General features: G+C 41.8%; 1 protein-coding gene across 1 annotated transcript in view; it reads left to right on the top strand.

Annotated features, from left to right (window-relative positions):
- LOC120055437 (piezo-type mechanosensitive ion channel component 2-like) overlaps window positions 1-20,000 on the top strand; it is a 198,147-nt gene that overhangs the window by 171,814 nt on the left and 6,333 nt on the right. Inside the window, exons 36-46 of the mRNA XM_039003300.1 lie at window positions 1,636-1,725; window positions 2,862-2,984; window positions 3,397-3,473; window positions 4,604-4,710; window positions 4,933-5,031; window positions 6,324-6,444; window positions 7,381-7,446; window positions 7,714-7,880; window positions 8,237-8,442; window positions 8,930-9,106; window positions 19,244-19,721. Coding sequence (XP_038859228.1) covers window positions 1,636-1,725; window positions 2,862-2,984; window positions 3,397-3,473; window positions 4,604-4,710; window positions 4,933-5,031; window positions 6,324-6,444; window positions 7,381-7,446; window positions 7,714-7,880; window positions 8,237-8,442; window positions 8,930-9,106; window positions 19,244-19,721 — 1,711 coding nt within the window. The remainder of the gene's footprint in view (window positions 1-1,635; window positions 1,726-2,861; window positions 2,985-3,396; window positions 3,474-4,603; window positions 4,711-4,932; window positions 5,032-6,323; window positions 6,445-7,380; window positions 7,447-7,713; window positions 7,881-8,236; window positions 8,443-8,929; window positions 9,107-19,243; window positions 19,722-20,000) is intronic.

Raw genomic sequence — 20,000 nt, 5'->3', positions numbered from 1 at the left:
CAACCCTGTCCACACCGATCCCATTATACCAACCCTGTCCATACTGATCCATTATATCAACCCTGTCCCCACCGATCCCATTATATCAACCCTGTCCCCACCGATCCCATTATACCAACCCTGTCCCCACCGATCCCATTATACCAACCCTGTCCCCACCGATCCCATTATATCAACCCTGTCCCCACCGATCCCATTATATCAGCCCTGTCCATACTGATCCATTATATCAACCCTGTCCCCACCGATCCCATTATACCAACCCTGTCCCCACCGATCCCATTATACCAACCCTGTCCCCACCGATCCCATTATATCAACCCTGTCCCCACCGATCCCATTATACCAACCCTGTCCCCACCGATCCCATTATACCAACCCTGTCCCCACCGATCCCATTATATCAACCCTGTCCCCACCGATCCCATTATACCAACCCTGTCCATACCGATCCCATTATACCAACCCTGTCCATACCGATCCCGATCATGTATCTGTGATATGGTAACGTATCTGTGATATAGTAATGTATCTGTGATATGGTAATGTATCTGTGATATGGTAATGTATCTGTGATATGGTAATGTATCTGTGATATGATAATGTATCTGTGATATGATAAAGTAGCTGTGATATGGTAATGTAGCTGTGATATGGTAATGTATCTGTGATATGGTAATGTATCTGTGATATGGTAATGTATCTGTGATATGGTAATGTATATGTGATATGGTAATGTATCTGTGATATGGTAACGTATCTGTGATATGGTAACGTATCTGTGATATGGTAATGTATCTGTGATATGATAATGTATATGTGATGTGGTAATGTATATGTGATGTGGTAATGTATATGTGATGTGGTAATGTATATGTGATGTGATCATGTATCTGTGATGTGATCATGTATCTGTGATATGGTAATGTATCTGTGATATGGTAATGTATATGTGATATGGTAATGTATATGTGATGTGATATAATGTATCTGTGATATGGTAATGTATCTGTGATATGGTAATGTATCTGTGATATGGTAATGTATCTGTGATATGATAACGTATATGTGATATGGTAATGTATATGTGATATGGTAATGTATATGTGATGTGGTAATGTATCTGTGATATGGTAATGTATATGTGATATGGTAATGTATCTGTGATATGGTAATGTATATGTGATATGGTAATGTATATGTGATGTGGTAATGTATCTGTGATATGGTAATGTATCTGTGATATGGTATTGTATATGTGATATGATAACATATCTGTGATATGGTAATGTATATGTGATATGGTAATGTATATGTGATATGGTAATGTATATGTGATATGATAACATATCTGTGATATGGTAATGTATCTGTGATATGGTATTGTATATGTGATATGATAACATATCTGTGATATGGTAATGTATCTGTGATATGGTAATGTATATGTGATATGGTAATGTATCTGTGATATGGTAATGTATATGTGATATGGTAATGTATCTGTGATATGGTAATGTATATGTGATATGGTAATGTATCTGTGGTATGGTAATGTACAGTATCTGTGATGTGATCATGTATCTGTGATATGGTAATGTATCTGTGATGTGATGATGTATGTGTGTGTTTCAGAGGGGCTGAATTGTTCCAGGCTACTATAGTGAAGGCAGTCAGAGCCAGACTGGAGGAAGAGAACAAGTCTATGGAACAGCTGAAGAGACAGTAAGTCACAACAGCTGTCTGCTTGATATGGACCTTCCCTTTAAACCTTTATCTATTAACCTTTATCCAGCCTTTATCTATTAACCTAACCTTTAAACCTTTATCTATTTAACCTAACCTTTAAACCTTTATCTATTAACCTTCCCTTTAAACCTTTATCTATTAACCTAACCTTTAAATCTTTATCTATTTTATCTATTAACCTTCCCTTTAAACCTTTATCTATTAACCTTCCCTTTAAACCTTTATCTATTAACCTAACCTTTAAATCTTTATCTATTAACCTAACCTTTATCCAGCCCTTACCTATTAACCTAACCTTTATACCTTTATCTATTAATTTTTCCTTTTAAACCTTTATCCATTAACCTTCCCTTTAAACCTTTATCTATTAACCTAACCTTTAAACCTTTATCTATTAACCTTTATCAAGCCTTTACCTCTTAACCTTCCCTTTAAACCTTTATCTATTAACCTTCCCTTTAAACCTTTATCTATTTTATCTTTATCTTTATCTATCTTTATCCAACCTTTATCTTTTAACCTACCCTTTATCCAACCTTTATCTTTTAACATAACCTTTATCCAACCTTTATCTATTAACATAACCTTTATCCAACCTTTATCTTTTAACATAACCTTTATCCAACCTTTATCTTTTAACCTAACCTTTATCCAACCTTTATCTTTTAACCTAACCTTTATCCAACCTTTATCTTTTAACCTAACCTTTATCCAACCTTTATCTTTTAACCTAACCTTTATCCAACCTTTATCTTTTAACCTAACCTTTATCCAACCTTTATCTTTTAACCTAACCTTTATCCATCCTTTATCTTTAACCTAACCTTTATCCATCCTTTATCTTTTAACATAACCTTTATTCATCCTTTATCTTTTAACATAACCTTTATCCAACCTTATCTTTTAACATAACCTTTATCCAACCTTTATCTATTTACATAATCCTTATCCAGCCTCTAACAGGCCAAACGGTCCAAATAGTATCTGCTTTCTTTCAATATTGTTCTAGAAACATGGAAGAAGAGAGAGAAACCTTGTCTGCTTTCTCTTGATAGATAGAACTGAGTATTGTCATTCAAACACCTTTCTGTCTCTGTCTCTCTCCCTCTCAGGATGGACCGTATAAAGCAGCGCCAGGAGAAGTTTAAGAGTGGGAAGAAAAAGATGTTGAGCCTGGCTCAGGAATCTGGGGACAGAGAGAACCCCATCCAGCCACAGGAGTCAGGGGACAGAGAGTACCCCATCCAGCCACAGGAGTCAGGGGACAGAGAGAACCCCATCCAGCCACAGGAGCAGGAGGAAGAGGATGATGGTACTGTATCATGATGAAGGCTCTTAACGTCTCTCTAGGAGTACTGATGTTAAAACTAGGTGGAATGGCTAATCAATATAGACTGGGTGTTGGTTAGTTCTCATGGCACGTTTAGGAAACCCTGGAGTAGATTTTCATACCATCCCAATCATTATAATATCATTACTGCAAACAATGTTGTGGTCACAATGCTTCATGAAGATATATATATATATGTATATTTTTAAGATACCGTTTAACTTGCACAAAGTTTGAATGAAAAAATATTTTTGCAATATAAAGCATAATTGATCTACATGTGAAACCATTTTTATTTTAGGAGCAGAGCGAGAAAGAGAGAAAGAGAAAGTGAAAGAAACAGCCAAGACTAAAAAAAGGCAGTGGTGGCGGCCTTGGGTTGACCACGCCTCCAGTAGGTTGACCCCTCCTTCTTTCTCCGCTCTGATTGACTGTTGTGTCCTTGACCAGAACTATCAGAGGATCCCCATACTGCACCTGGGCTCCAGACGACCCAAAACAAACGTCAATGTTCCATCCAGACCTCAGTCCTTTTCTGTCTCTATTTAAGGCCCCTCGATTCATTAATTAATTGATTAGTTAATTGTTCGACTGATTGATGAACCCTAAAACATCAGAAATATACAGACGGGATAGTGTACTGATTTTCTGGAATTAAATAAGACAATACTACAATATGCCTCAACTAATGGCAATGGGGGCCATAAATAGACTATTTCCCATGAGAGAAAAGAAAATAACTGATGCCTGTGATGTTTGTGGTTGTGGTCCTGGTGAGGCCACAGTAGGGAATCTCTCGTTGTGAAAGATTCTATTAGACAGAGCAAAGTGCCTTCTCCCTTTTCATTCTTTCTTTCTTGGAAGAATGAAGGGTGAAGGATTATGTCTCTGTTATAGTCATGATCACCAATATATGTGTCTCGCACGAGGGGAAAACTGAGCAATACTGATCAGAACGATCCACATTTAATAAGGTTTGAAGGTTTTAATAAGGAAAACAAGTTTCAAAAATGACATTGAAAAGCTGTAGAAAACTAAAGCCACGTTTCTCTGAGGTGTGTCTCAGTTGTTCTCTGAGGTGTGTCTCAGTTGAATTGATTTCTTAGGATCACCCCGTCATATCGTTGCGTTCATTATATGATTTACCCAGTTCACCCCTCATCCTAACCCCATTCATATATTACCCAGCATCCTCCTCTCTTCCTGTCCCCCTCCCCCATTATGGCTCTTCTGTTCAAGGACATAAGTCAGTTTCAACTATTACAATTCTTTTAAAGGTCTGCCCAAATCACCTCAATCTATGCCATGTCTTAGTAAACAAACTAATATGCTAATATTGTGTGTCTAACATTGTGTTTGCTTTCCCTTATCAACTTCATCCCACTAGTAGGCTTTTTGAATCCAACCAACCTCTGCTGTCTCACACTTACCTAGTTTACAGACTCTCAACACCCCAAAACATCACATGCTTTCAAGCCCTTTCCTCCAGTTAATATTAACAGCACCTTGCTCTCTACTCATCAGTGGTGAGAAGTGGAGATTATTACTTGTTTGAAACTGACAGTGAAGAAGAGGAGGAAGAGGAGGAGAAAAGAGAGGATCAAGAGCTGCCCAAGAAGTCAGCGTTTCAGGTGAGCTCCAGACCAGACCAGCGTCAACGTTTCTTCAGTATACTAAAGTAGTTACCCGGTATTACTGTAGTGTGAAATATTTGTATTTTGTATTTCATTGTCAATATTGTCTAGTTTAGTATCAGATTATCTGTTGCCACTACTAGTGTTGGAAAAGATAGGTACTTTCATCTTTCTGTTTTCTACTAACTACCCTTACCACCCTTTATCCATCCTCTTCAGCGAGCAATTGGGAAGTTTGCCTCAGCCCTTATAGCTCTGCCCAGATCTATCATTAAACTGCCCAAAACCATCCTTCAGTATGTAATCAGGGCAGCCAAGGTACCAAATAACAGATTCAGCATTTCCTCTTACCACAGCCTGTGTAGACTGTATCCTGTGTCCTCATCCTGTATCTCCTCTTACCACAGCCTGTGTAGACTGTATCCCGTGTCCTCAGCCTGTATCTCCTCTTACCACAGCCTGTGTAGACTGTATCCTGTGTCCTCAGCCTGTTTTGTGTAGATTTGCTGTTTCAATGAAGGCCAGTGCATGTATAACCAACTGTGTTTCCATCCAATATCCAACCCAATACCATATCCATTTAGAAACAAAAAATATCTGAAATATTCCAGACTGGATGGGGATGGAACTACAGTGGTCCTTCTGTCATGTGTTTTAAGTGACAGATTGTTTTGAAGCAGTTTGCATGAACTTGGCAGAGCCTTTTACCAACAGGTCTCAGAAAATGCATTGGTGTTGTTATCACACATTTGAGATTGTGGGGTGGTTTGCTCCATTGTACTAGAGTCTGTACAAGGTTAAAAAATATTTACAATAGAGGCTTCGATATTGTCGCCTAGTCACGATGAAGCCATTGTTACAAATTACAATATAAGAGTGTAAAACACCATAAATCGCAGGTGGGCGTCTACCTTTTGTACTGATGTGCAGTGAAGCAAAAACACTCTAAAATTGTCATATTTTCTTTGTGACTCAGATCTCGATTGTTTTGATTTGTCTGTGGTTTAAAGGGTTAACTAATGGTCACCTGGCTTGCCATTTGCTCTTGTTTTATTTGCCTTTGAGTGTTCCCGCCTTGACCGTAGCACTCCTTTGATTGGCCTGAATCCTTGAGATCTGTGTGATTGGCCGGAATCCTTGAGATCGGTGTGATTGGCCGGAATCCTTGAGATCGGTGTGATTGGCCTGAATCCTTGAGATCTGTGTGCATAACTATTTTTTTCCTGTACAAATTGTCATCAATATATGAATCAACACGAAAAAATACATGAATCAATACATGAATCAATACAAATCAATACATGAATCATTACATGAATCAATGAGAATAAATACATGAATCAATACATGAACAATACATGAATCAACACAAATCAATACATTAATCATTACATGAATCAACGCGAATCAATACATGAATCAATACATGAACAATACATGAATTGACATGAATCAATACATTAATTAACACATGAATCAATACATGTATCAACACATGACTCAATACATCATTTTGCGAAAGTCACAGTTAAGAGCGCACAGATCTCAAATCAGGATCCGTCCCTTTATGTCCAAACTAACATTGTGCTTCCTGTACTGTACGATCCCAGTTTGTCTACCATGCCTGGATAACAGACTCCAAGGCAGCCATGAAGGAACGAAGCAAAGAGAAGCGTAAGTTCTGGAAGAGGTACACCAAGAGAGACAAACACAAGAAGGACAAGAAGAAAGGTAAGTTAAGAGATATCAAGGAGTATTATAACAGAGTCACTGAAATAAAGACAATCATCAGCGTACATAATTCGACCAAATAGCCCAGTTTCAGAAGAAGATCACGAGAATATATCAACGCATCATTCTGTTCTTACAACCTCTGAGGACTCATGCTACTTCCTTAGTTCTCACGGAAGATCAGTCTTTAATCTGTGATAATTCAAAAAGCATCGTTATTTTACAAGATCCCTTTATGCTACACTTTATGCTTGATTCACCAACCTCTTAATTCGTGTAGATAACGTAAGGCTTTGTGAAAGCGAAAAGCAGGGGTGAGAAAGGACATCCCTGACGACTACCCCAAGATGTCCAGTAGAAGGGGTTCTCACACTCACTAATTTTAACCCAATCTACTGTAATGTATTGAATTGTTGTGTTACTCTCTGTAACTTGGCCAGCAGCATATCACCCAGCATCCCACTGCTGACTTGCTTCTGAAGCTAAGCAGGGTTGGTCCTGGTTGGTCCCTGGATGGGAGTCCAGATACTGCAGGAAGTGGTGTTGGAGGGCCAGTAGAAGGCACCTTTTCTTCTGGTTTAAAAAAATGTCCCCAGGGCAGTGATTGGGGACATTGCTCTGTGTAGGGTGCTGTCTTTTGGATGGGGTGTTAAGTGGGTGTCCTGACTCTCTGTGTTCACCAAAGATCCCATGGTACTTATCGTAAGAGTAGGGGTGTTAACCCCGATCTCCTGGCTAAATTCCCAATCTGGCCCTCAAACCATCATGTTCACCTAATAATCCCCAGTTTACAATTGGCTCATTCATCCCCCCTCCTCTCCCCTGTAACTATTCCCCAGGTTGTTGCTGTAAATGAGAATGTGTTCTCAGTTAACTTACCTGGGGGAAAAAATACACTACATTTTTTTTATTGTTTTGTTTTGTTATTCTGTGCAGGTCATGTGACTATAGAGATGGAGGAAGATCAGGAGGGAACACAGAAGAAGAAGTCTGACGGACCAGGTGGGTGTCACAGACCCTTTCAAATACTGTAGTATATGTATATACACAGCCACTTACACGGAGGGACAACCACCAGTCTTGGTATTGATTCTATATATATTCTATATATATATTATAGGTTCTTACTATAGTCTACTCAGAATCTATGATCGTGATGACGAGGATCTGGATCATGGGTGTTTTAGCTAGTTTAGTTGAGTGCCCCGATGTCACTTTGGATAAGATTGTCTGCTGCAAAAATGTAAATCTCTTTTCACGTACCACCAGACAACATCCTGAAGCGAGTGTTCAACATCATCAAGTTCACCTGGGTGTTGTTCCAGACCATGGTGGAGAGCTTCACCAAGTGGATGAACAACGTGTGTAGAGAACACATAGACATCTCCACCGTGCTGCGTATTGAGAGATGCATGCTCACTAGAGAGGTCAAAAAGGTACTACTTTCTCGTTTTACTTAACCTTTACTTAACCAGGCAAGTCAGTCAAGAACAAATTCTTATTTTCAATGACGGCCTAGAAAACAGTGCCTTTTTCAGGGGCAGAACGACAGATTTTTTAACCTTGTCAGCTCGGGGATTCGATCTTGCAGTCTAATGCTCTAACCACTAGGCTATGCTGCCGCCCCTACACTCTAACCACTAGGCGACCTGCCGCCCCTTTGAGTATCTTGTCTTACATAAACACTCTGTAAATAGTTAGATCCGATTTTTTTTACTTTGATATATAGCAAACTAGAAAACAAAACGGAGATTAAATGACTATCCTGATCAAACCTCCTCCCCCCCTGCAGGGCAACGTCCCGTCCAGAGAGAGTATCCACATGTTCTACCAGAAGCAGATGCGTATGAGCATGTCCCGGGGGTCCAGCCTGGACCGGCTCAGTGAGGAGGACAGTGCGTCGGGGGGGTCTCACAGGGTCCGCAGGAGGAGAGGCGACTATCGCATGGAGAGCCAGGACAGCATGGCATCTTTGGCATCACGAGACAGCATATCCAGGTAAGTGTATCGTACGTGAACTAACCTGAGGCATCAGAACGGAGTGCTCGGGTTTGGGGTGTAGGGTTTGGGGTGTAGGGTTTGGGGTGTAGGGTTTGGGGTGTAGGGTTTGGGGTGTAGGGTTTGAGCATAAAATCACCGTTTATTGGTCAGATGCACACGGTACAGAGAAATGCTTACTTGCTGACTCTCCTCAACAATACAAATATCAATCAAGAATCAAACACCAAATACAAAAGTCTCCAAATAACAAGTAGTAATAAAAAGCAGAAAAAAAGACTGAGCAGAGTACTGGATAAATCCTATTATTGCATTCTATATCTATTTCTAGGGCTTGATCAGCATCTTCAGCATGAGCGATGAGAAATCACATGACCACTCTTACCTTTTGTAAACTTCCACATCTGTGTCATGTGGAAGCCATGTTGTAACCATTGTGTCATTCCACTCATTTATTACTCATCTCTCCATCTCTTTATCGCATCAGTGCCTACACTGAGGCCACCATGCTGTTCTCCCGCCAAGACACGCTGGACGAGCTGGACGGAATGCCGTCAGACGTTCACATTCCCAAAACCAGTGAACGTGCCCGGCCAAAACTCCGTAAGATTTACGGCCTGGACGCCTCCAAATCAACTGACAGCAGCAGCAGCCAAGTGTCCAGGTGCCTGGTCCAAGCTGAAATCTTCCTCTTTCTCCTTCACCTCCTCTTCCATCCTCTTTTGTCACTCTCTTCTTTCGCCTCCTCATCCCCTCCTCTCCTTTCTCATCCTCCTGTTCCTTCTGTCGTGACGTTATTATTATTCATGTGACAAATGCTATTCATCGAATAATTAACTATGTTTATAATTACGTGATCAAATTAATCAGGTAACCATTAACTCAGTAACCTGGGGCACCATGGGAAAAGTTTGTTTAATGAGTTACCGTTTCCCAAATGAACTTAAAGAATATCAGAAGATCTATTTCCTAGCAGTCACTGATTAATTAATTTCCTAATCAGTCTCATTCTTAACATCGCATAATTCCGGGTCTCACTAAATCATTCCTTACCACACCAATTGAGTTGATTATTTATTTACTAACAAGCTAAGTGATAATATAAGATACACAAACACACAGTCTGGGCTATTGATTAGAACTTAGTACAACGAACCGGTCCCTAGTGGACCAACACGATATGACACGTGTTACACAAGATGGCGATTTAGAAAGAGAGAGAGAGAGAGAGAGAGTGCATGAGAGAAAAGCACACGTGGATACATTTGTAAACTATGCTTAGTTTTAGCCCTAACACCGTGCCCCGAACAGCCGCTCTTATGGGTCAGAATTATAATGAATGTATTTACTTGTTGAAAGTCTCCGTTGGGTATCTCTTCTTCTTCGTGGACCGAGTTCCGCTTAGGAGGTTTAGCCGACGACCTTCTACTCCGATGGCGGCGTCTCCTCCATTACCGGGTGTAAGTCTCTGATTGTCCACACGATGTCACACTTTCCTTTTTCTTGGTTGTCTGTTCCTTGAACTCGTTCTGAGAGTAGTTTTCTCAGGAGGCTAATCAGCCCGTGTTGACGCTCCCAGCTTGGGTAGGAAGGCCGTGTAGACAACCGATGATTTGAAGAGAATAACTGTCTGGTTCTTCTGGAATTCACCTTCTTAGATACAGTCAATCAATCAATCAATGAAATGTATTTATAAAACCCTTCTTACATCAGCTGATGTCGCAAAGTGCTGTACAGAAACCCAGCCTAAAACCCCAAACAGCAAGCAATGCAGGTGTAGAAGCACAGTGGCTAGGAGAAACTCCCTAGAAAGGCAGGAACCTAGGAAGAAACCTAGAGAGGAACCAGGATCTGAGGGGTGGCCAGTCCTCTTCTGGCTGTGCTGGGTGGAGATTATAACAGTACATGGCCAAGATGTTAAAACGTTCATATCTTCAAACCACCAACTTACTACCCTGAGACAAGGCTGAGTAAAGCCCATGAAGATCTCCCCCACGGCACGAACCCGAGGGGGCGCAGGAAGATCACATCAGTAACTCAACCCACTCAAGTGACACACCCCTCCTAGGGACGGCATGAAAGAGCACCAGTAAGCCAGTGACTCAGCCCCTGTAATAGGGTTAGAGGCAGAGAATCCCAGTGGAGAGAGGGGAACTGGCCAGGCAGAGACAGCAAGGGCTGTTCGTTGCTCCAGTGCCTTTCTGTTCACCTTCACACCACTGGGCCAGACTACACTCAATCATAGGACCTACTGAAGAGATGAGTCTTCAATAAAGACTTAAAGGTCGAGACTGAGTCTGCGTCTCTCACATGGGTAGTCAGACCATTCCATAAAAATGGAGCTCTACAGGAGAAAGCCCTGCCTCCAGCTGTTTGCTTAGAAATTCTAGAAACAATAAGGAGGCCTGCATCTTGTGACCATTGCGTACGTGTAGGTATGTACGGCAGGACCAAATCGGAAAGATAGGTAGGAGCAAGGCCATGCAATGCTTTGTAGGTTAGCAGTAAACATTTGAAATCAGCCCTAGCCTTAACAGGAAGCCAGTGTAGAGAGGCTAGCACTGGAGTAATATGATGAATAGCCTCCCGGGTGGCGCAGTGGTCTAGGGCACTGCATCGCAGTGCTAGCTGCGCCACCAGAGTCTCTGGGTTCGCGCCCAGGCTGGGCTGGGTTCGCGCCCAGGCTCTGTCGCAGCCGGCCGCAACCGGGAGGTCCGTGGGGCGACGCACAATTGGCATAGCGTCGTCCGGGTTAGGGAGGGTTTGGCCGGTAGGGATATCCTTGTCTCAGTATGTAAAAAAAATGTAATAAAATGTATGCACTCTACTGTAAGTCACTCTGGATAAGAGCGTCTGCTAAATGACTAAAAATGTAAAATGTAAATGAAATTGTTTGGTTCTAGCCAAGATTCTAGCAGCCGTATTTAGCACTAACTGAAGTTCATTTAGTGCTTTATCCGGGTAGTCGGAAAGCAGAGCATTGCAGTAGTCTAACCTAGAAGTGACAAAAGCATGGATACATTTTTCTGCATCAATTTTGGACAGAAAGTTTCTGATTTTTGCAATGTTACGTAGATGGAAAAAAGCTGTCCTTGAAACAGTCTTGATATGTTCGTCAAAAGAGAGATCAGGGTCCAGAGTAACACCGAGGTCCTTCAAATTTTATTTGAGACGACTGTACAACCAACACGATTAAATGTCAGATCCAACAGAAGATCTCTTTGTTTCTTGGGACCTAGAACTATCATCTCTGTTTTGTCCGAGTTTAAAAGTGAAAAATGTGCCACCATCCACTTCCTTATGTCTGCAACACATGCTTCCAGGGAGGCCAATTTTGGGGCTTCATCGAAATGTACAGCTGTCGTCCGCAAAGTTCACATTATGTTTGGTATCAAAAGCGGCACTGAGGTTTATTATGTTCAACAAAGGAGGGCCAAGCACCTTAAGCAGCTCTTTCAGTAGTTTAGTTGTAATAGGGTCCAGTATGCAGCTTGAAGGTTTAGAGGCCAAGACTATTTTCATCAATGTGTCACTTCACTGTCACTTCACTGCTGAAGGAGGGATGCTGCTTTTTAGTTCGCTTGCGACAATATCAAAAATACATTTTGGATTGTTCTTATTCTCCTCAATTAAGTTGGAAAAATAGGATGATTCAAGCAGCAATGAGGGCTCTTCGATACTGCACGGTACTGTCTTTCCAAGCTAGTCGGAAGACTTCCAGTTTGGTGTAGCGCCATTTCCGTTCCAATTTTCTGGAAGCTTGCTTCAGGGCTCAGGTATTTTCTGTATACCAGAGAGCTAGTTTCTTATGACAAATGTTTTTTGTTTTTAGGGGTGCGGCTACATCTAGGGTATTACGCAAGGTTGAATGTAGTTCCTCAGTTAGGTGGTTAACTGATTTTTGTACTCTGACGTCCTTGGGTAGGTGGAGGGAGTCTGGAAGGGCATTTAGGAATCTTTGGGTTGTCCGTGAATTTATAGCACGGCTTTTTATGATCCTTGGTTGGGGTCTGAGCAGATTATTTTTTGTGATTGCAAACGTAATAAAATGGTGGTCCGATAGTCCAGGACTATGAGGAAAAACAAGTAGGTCCAGAGACATGTTGGACAAAACCCGTTGAGTCAATGATGGCTCCGAAAGCCTTTTGGAGTGGGTCTGTGGACTTTTCCATGTGAATATAAGTCACCAAAAATTGGAATATTATCTGCCATGACTACAAGGTCTGATAGGAATTCTGGGAACTCAGGGAGGAATGCTGTATATGGCCCAGGAGGCCTGTAAACAGTAGCTATAAAAAGTGATTGAGTAGGCTGCATAGATTTCATGACTAGAAGCTCAAAAGACGAAAACGCATAATTTTCTTTTTGTACATTTAAATTTGCTATCGTAAATGTTAGCAACACCTCCGCCTTTGCGGGATGCGCGGGGGATATGGTCACTAGTGTAAACAGGAGGAGAGGCCTCATTTAACACAGTCAATTCATCAGGCTTAAGCCATGTTTCAGTCAGGCCAATCACATCAAGATTATGATCAGGGATTAGTTCATTGACTATAACTGTCTGGAAGTGAGGGATCTAACATTAAGTAGTACCCTATTTAGAGATGTGAGGGATCTAACATTAAGTAGCCCTATTTTGAGATGTGAGACACCACAATCTCTTTCAATAATGACAGCAATGGAGGAGGTTTTTATTCCAGTGAGATTGCTAGAGCAAACACCGCCATGTTTAGTTTTGCCCGACATAGATCGAGGCACAGACACGGTTTCAATGGGGATAGCTGAGCTGACTACACTGACTGTGCTAGTGGCAGACCCCACTAAGCTGGCAGGTTGGCTAACAGCCTGCTGCCTGGCCTGCACCCTAATTCATTGTGGAGCTAGAGGAGTTAGAGCCCTGTCTATGTTGATAGATAAGATGAGAGCACCCCTTCAGCTAGGATGGAGTCCGTCACTCCTCAGCAGGCCAGGCTTGGTCCTGTTTGTGTGTGAGTTACCTGCAAATTATATATTTTGGGAGGGGCACAAAACAGTTTTCAACCAGAGATTGAGTTTTGAGACTCTGCTGTAGAGCTCATCACTCCCCTAACTGGGAGGGGGCCAGAAACAATTACTCGATGCCGACACATCTTTCTAGCTGATTTACACGCTGAAGCTATGTTGCGCTTGGTGACCTCTGACTGTTTCATCCTAACATTGTTGGTGCCAACGTGGATAACAATATCTCTATACTCTCTACATTCGCCAGTTTTAGCTTTAGCCAGCACCATCTTCAGATTAGCCTTAACGTTGGTAGCCCTGCCCCCTGGTAAACAGTGTATGATCGCTGATGATTCTTTTTAAGTCTAATACTGCGGGTAATGGAGTCGCCAATGACTAGGGTTTTCAATTTTTCAGAGCTAATGGTGGGAGGCTTCGGCGTCTCAGACCCCGTAACGGGTGGAAGAGAGACCAGAGAGGCTCGGCCTATGACAGCAACTCGTTGCTTAATGGGAAAAACCGGTTGAAAGTTTCTGTCGGCTGAATATGCGACACCGGTTGAGCATTCCTACAGCATTTCCATCCAGAAGCCATGAGAAAGTTGTCCGGCTGCGGGGACCGTGTGAGGGGATTTATACTACTATCTGTACTTACTGGTGGCACAGACGCTGTTTCATCCTTTCCTACACTGAAATTACCCTTGCCTAACGATTGCGTCTGAAGCTGGGCTTGCAGCACAGCTATCCTCGCCGTAAGGCGATCGTTCTCCTGTATATTATGAGTACAGCGACTGCAATTAGAAGGCATAATGTTAATATTACTACAGGTCCTGTAGAACCATGTCCAGATAAAGCGTCCGGGCGAAAAATTTGAATGAAAAAAGTTGAGGAAGGGAAAAAAATGTAAATATAGAACGGTAATTAAAAAGTAAAAAACAAAGTTGACAGGTAGCAAAGTAACGTTAGCAACAAGAGAAATACATTCCTCACATGATAAATGAGGATCTACGCCCCCAGGGAACCCGGAGAGCCATAAAGTAATCAACCATAGCCCTGATTGTTAAGAGGTTCCTTTTTCTTCAACCTCATGTTGCGTTTTGGGATCACGACTATCCAGTAGACCTTGGCTGCAGCACACGGTTAACTTAGTCTGTGTGTAAATTCTTAACTTACAAGTTTTATACCCTCCGGTCACAAAGGGGCGTTTCCGTCTTCATGGCATTCTCTGAACGTCAAAAATCAGATTTTACGTGTCCATTTAAACCACTGTAAGTATACTCCGCAGTGGCCTATTTGGTATTTGATTAAAATTCCCATTACTCTTCCTGAAGTCCACACAAAACATGAAACGTGACATAATATCAATAGATCAATCAATATATAAGAACAGCTCAAGGACAGAACTAGATAAATGTAAAAATGGCACACGTAGCCTACATATCAATACATACATACAAACTATCTAGGTCAGGTTTGCTGTTCATTTGAGCAATATGAGATGGAAGGGAGTTCCATGCAATAAGGGCTCTATGTAATACGGTACGTTTTGTTGAATTTGTTCTGGATTTGGGGACTGTGAAAAGACCCCTGGTGACATGTCTGGTGGGGTAAGTGTGTGTGTCAGAGCTGTGTGTAAGTTGACTATGCAAACAATTTGCAATTTACAACACATTAATGTTTCTTATAAAAAGAAGAATTGATGCAGTCAGTCTCTCCTCAACTGTTAACTTCTAGCGACTCAGAAACCCGGATCCGGGTGCACCCCCCCCCCCCCCCCCCCCCCACTGATTAGCATCGCTAGCATAGCGTCACAATTAAATAGTAGCATCTAAATATCATTAAATCACAAGTCCAAGACACCAAATGAAAGATACAGATCTTGTGAATAAAGCCACCATTTCAGATTTTTAAAATGTTTTACAGGGAAGACAAAATATGTAAATCTATTAGCTAACCACGTTAGCAAAAGACACCACTTTTCTAACTCCATCAGTTTCTTACTCCATCAGGTGCTATCACCAATTCGACCAAATAAAGATATAAATAGCCACTAACCAAGAAAAAACTTCATCAGATGATAGTCTGATAACATATTTATTGTATAGCATAGGTTTTGTTAGAAAAATGTGCATATTTCAGGTATAAATCATAGTTTGCCATTTCAGCCACCATCACAAATCTCACCAAAGCGACTAGAATTACTACAGAGAGCAACGTGTATTACCAATTTACTCATCATAAAACATTTCTTAAAAATACACAGCGCATAGCAATGGAAAGACACAGATCTTGTGAATTCAGACAATATTTCAGATTTTCTAAGTGTTTTACAGCGAAAACACAATAAATCGTTATATTAGCATACCACATATGCAAACGTTACCCGAGCATTGATTCAAGCCAAAGAGAGCGATATCGTTATCATCGCCAAAATATATTAATTTTTTCACTAACCTTCTCAGAATTCTTCCGATGACACTCCTGTAACATCATATTACAACATACATATAGAGTTTGTTCGAAAATGTGCATATTTAGCCACAAAAAAACGTGGTTATACAATGAGAATAGTAGCCAACCTGGGCCGAAAACGTCGGCCGCCATCTTTGACAGTGATCGAGTCTAATGCATAACTAATCATAAACTTTACTAAAAAATATAGGGTGGACAGCAATCGAAAGACAAATTAGTTCTTAATGCAATCGCTGAATTACATTTCTAAAATTATCCTTACTGTGCAATACAGGGTTCGCCAAAGCGAAGCTACCCAAAAAAAATGGCCGCTTATGCGTTTAACATTTTTCAACAGAACAACGATTTATCATCATAAATAGTTCTTACTATGAGCTGATCTTCCATCAGAATCTTGGGCAATGTATCCTTTCTCGGGTCTAATCGTCTTTTGGTCGAAAGATGTCCTCTTGTCCCGTCGAAATGGCCACTAACGTTCGACCGGTACTGGAAACGTGCCCAGCGCTTCAAAGTGCATCACAAAGAAATGCCTCAAAATCGCACTAAACGGATATAAATTGCTATAAAACGGTTTAAATTAACTACCTTATGATGTTTTTAACACCTATAACGAGTAAAAACATGACCGGCGATATATAAGTGGCTAAACCAAAGCTTGGAAGGAGGCCAGTCCCGACGTCCATCGTGCGTCAGGCGCAGGAAGAAAAGAAAGCTACTTCCGCCTTGTGCTCTTTTATACAGGCCCTGATTGCGCAATCGACTCCATTCAAATTGTCACCTCTTACTGACATCTAGAGGAAGGCGTGGGCAGTGTTTGTATCCTCATAGCATTTACAGGGACATTAAAACTGACCTGGGACCAGAGGCCAAGATTTCTGAAATCTCACTCCCTGTCAGGAAAAGTGCTGTAGAATGAGTTCTGTTCCACTCAGAGACATAATTCAAACGGCTATAGAAACTAGAGAGTGTTTTCTATCCAATAATAACAATAATATGCATATTGTACGAGCAAGAATTGAGTACTAGGCAGTTTAATTTGGCAACGTCAAAAAAAAAAAAATGCTAACAGCACCCCCTATTGACAAAAAGTTAAATTGTAAACTGTCATGGTCAACACATATAGATTCAATGGTTGTAAAGATGGGGAGAGGTCTGTCCGTAGTAAAGAGATGCGCTGTTTTTTTTTTTTTTTTTTTTACAACACATTCCACAAGGAAAGTGCCGCGGGCTCTAGTTTTATCTTATCTTGATTATTGTCCAGTCGTGCTGCAAGGAAAGACTATGCATGCCAGTTTCTGTTGGTTAAGGTAACACCAAGTAATCAATCTCCTCAATTTGTTCAACAGCCACACCATTCATTACCAGATTGAGGTGAGGTCTAGAATTTAGGAAATGATTTGTACCAAACACAATGCTCTATAAACTTGTCATCGCTATCATGGATGTCCCTAAGAGGAATATGGTATTGATATCTGGGAAAAAAAAAAAAAAGGAAACTTAACAACTAATTCTTTGAATTTGTAACGCTAATGCTCAAAGTCATCTGCAATCATCTTCTCCTCATTACACATATATCAGATTCACTTATTCATTACACATATATCAGATTCACTTATTCATTACACATATATCAGATTCACTTATTCATTACACATATATCAGATTCACTTATTCATTAAACATATACCAGATTCACTTATTCATTACACATATATCAGATTCACTTATTCATTACACATATATCAGATTCACTTATTCATTACACATATATCAGATTCACTTATTCATTAAACATATATCAGATTCACTTATTCATTACACATATATCAGATTCACTTATTCATTACACATATATCAGATTCACTTATTCATTACACATAAATCAGATTCACTTATTCATTACACATATATCAGATTCACTTATTCATTACACATATATCAGATTCACTTATTCATTACACATATATCAGATTCACTTATTCATTAAACATATACCAGATTCACTCCAGATTTTGTATTTAGACTCATTACATCAGTCTTTAATAAAAAAAAATTGCGGGGTTATTGCATTAAAATATGTCTGCACTGTACCTATAGATGCATGTTAGCACATATGCTAATGCTAAAAATACTTTTACAATCTCCTTCTCATGAAGGATTTTTGGTATATAGACTGCACTAGGAGTGTGGTGTCAGCAAAACAACCTCTCACTCAATGTCAACAAAACAAAAGGAGATGATCGTGGACTTCAGGAAACAGCAGAGGGAGCACCCTCCTATCCACAAAGCTTTAAGTTCCTTGGCGTACACATCACGGACAAACTGAAATGGTCCACCCACACAAACAGTGTGTTGAAGAAGGCGCAACAGCGCCTCTTCAACCTCAGGAGGCTGAAGAAATTCTGCTTCTCACCTAAAAACCCTCACAAACTTACAAATGCACAATTGAGAACATCCTGTCGGGCTGTATCACCACCTGGTACGGCAACTGCACCGCCCTCAACCGCAAGGCTCTCCAGAGGGTGGTGAGGTCTGCACAACGCATCACTGTGGGGAAACTATCTGCCCTCCAGGACACCTACAGCACCCGATGTCACAGGAAGGCCAAAAAGATCATCAAGGACAACAACCACCCGAGCCACTGCCTGTTCACCCCGCTATCATCCAGAAGGCGAGGTCAGTACAGGTGCAACAAAGCTGGGACCGAGAGACTGAAAAACAGCTTCTATCTCAAGGCCATCAGACTGTTAAACAGCTGTTAGATATTGCTGCACTGTCGGAACTAGAAGCACAAGCATTTCGGCTACACTCGCATTAACATCTGCTAACCATGTGTATGTAACCAATAAAATTTGATTTGATAATTTGGCGTCTAAATTAATTTTAGAATGATTAGTTGCTGCATTCAAAGTCGGCCACACTAACCAACCTAAAGCACTAGACTAAACTTCACTTGCGTCATCCTTGTGGTATTGAGAGATAAACATGGTCATGCTTTCATTAATTGCACGTAAAGGAAGATAGTTCCTACATGATAGAGTGCTTGCTTTCTTATCCAACTGTTTTCTGTGTCCTTTTTTGTCATCTTGTGACCCCCGTTCATTGCTCCTCACAGCTATATTTATCACTTATCATTACATGTGGTTTGTCAGTCATCCTTGTAAATGTTGTTGCCGTTTCCTCAAAACACATAAAGCACACAAACTACAGTAAATATTTTGCTCCACCTCTAAAACTACACAATGGTACATTGGGCTGTTGAGTGAGTGTCACCTGAATACTCTCCACTTTGTGTACAGGGTCCAGTAACATCCTCTCTCGCTGTTTGTCTGTCTGTCTCTCCCCCACAGTGAAACGACCCAGTGCATCACTCTGTACTCCCGGCAGGGCACCACCGACACCATCGAGGAGGTGGAGGACGAACAGGACCAGGGGGAAGACAGGCAGCACGGACCCTGGGGACACCCACCTCCGGAGGGGGCAGAGGGGGCTGAAGACAGCCCCTGGCGGGGTGGAGGAGATGATGGTGGTGGAGAGACCACAGAGGAGAGGGAGCGGTACCAGGGTCAGGGGGATCCATGGGGGTCTCCAGGCCCAGGGGAGGGCCCCTCCTTCAGGGTAGAGGAAGGAGCGTCAACCCTCCTGGCCCTCCAACAAGGATCCCGACCAGGGTCCCAGGACTGTACCACTGACAGTGACGACGGGGGTGTCCAGGACCGGCAAGAATACTTGAATAGGGAAGAGCGTGACCGGGCGGGGCTGCTGTACACCCCAGACACGGACGCTCCAAACACCTCGGATGCTGATGTGCCTCCCAGCTACAGCAAGGTTGGTGGTCTATATCCCTTGCATCTGTGCCGGGTTCCTCTCTAAGTTTCTTCATTATATGAAGTTTTGCCTGTGTTTCCGCTTCTGCTTCGCTTGCTTTTTGGTGTCGGGTTGGGGCCGGGTTGGGGCCGGGTTGGTGTCGGGTTGGGGCCGGGTTGGTGTCGGGTTGGGGCCGGGTTGGGGCCGGGTTGGGGTCGGGTTGGGGCCGGGTTGGGGCCGGGTTGGGGTCGGGTTGGGGCCGGGTTGGTGTCGGGTTGGGGCCGGGTTGGGGTCGGGTTG

Source organism: Salvelinus namaycush, chromosome 11 (assembly GCF_016432855.1).
Source record: "Salvelinus namaycush isolate Seneca chromosome 11, SaNama_1.0, whole genome shotgun sequence".
Classification (NCBI taxonomy): Eukaryota; Metazoa; Chordata; class Actinopteri; order Salmoniformes; family Salmonidae; genus Salvelinus; species Salvelinus namaycush.
Note: the sequence above shows the minus strand (reverse complement) of the source record. Positions and strands in the feature narration are given on the sequence as shown.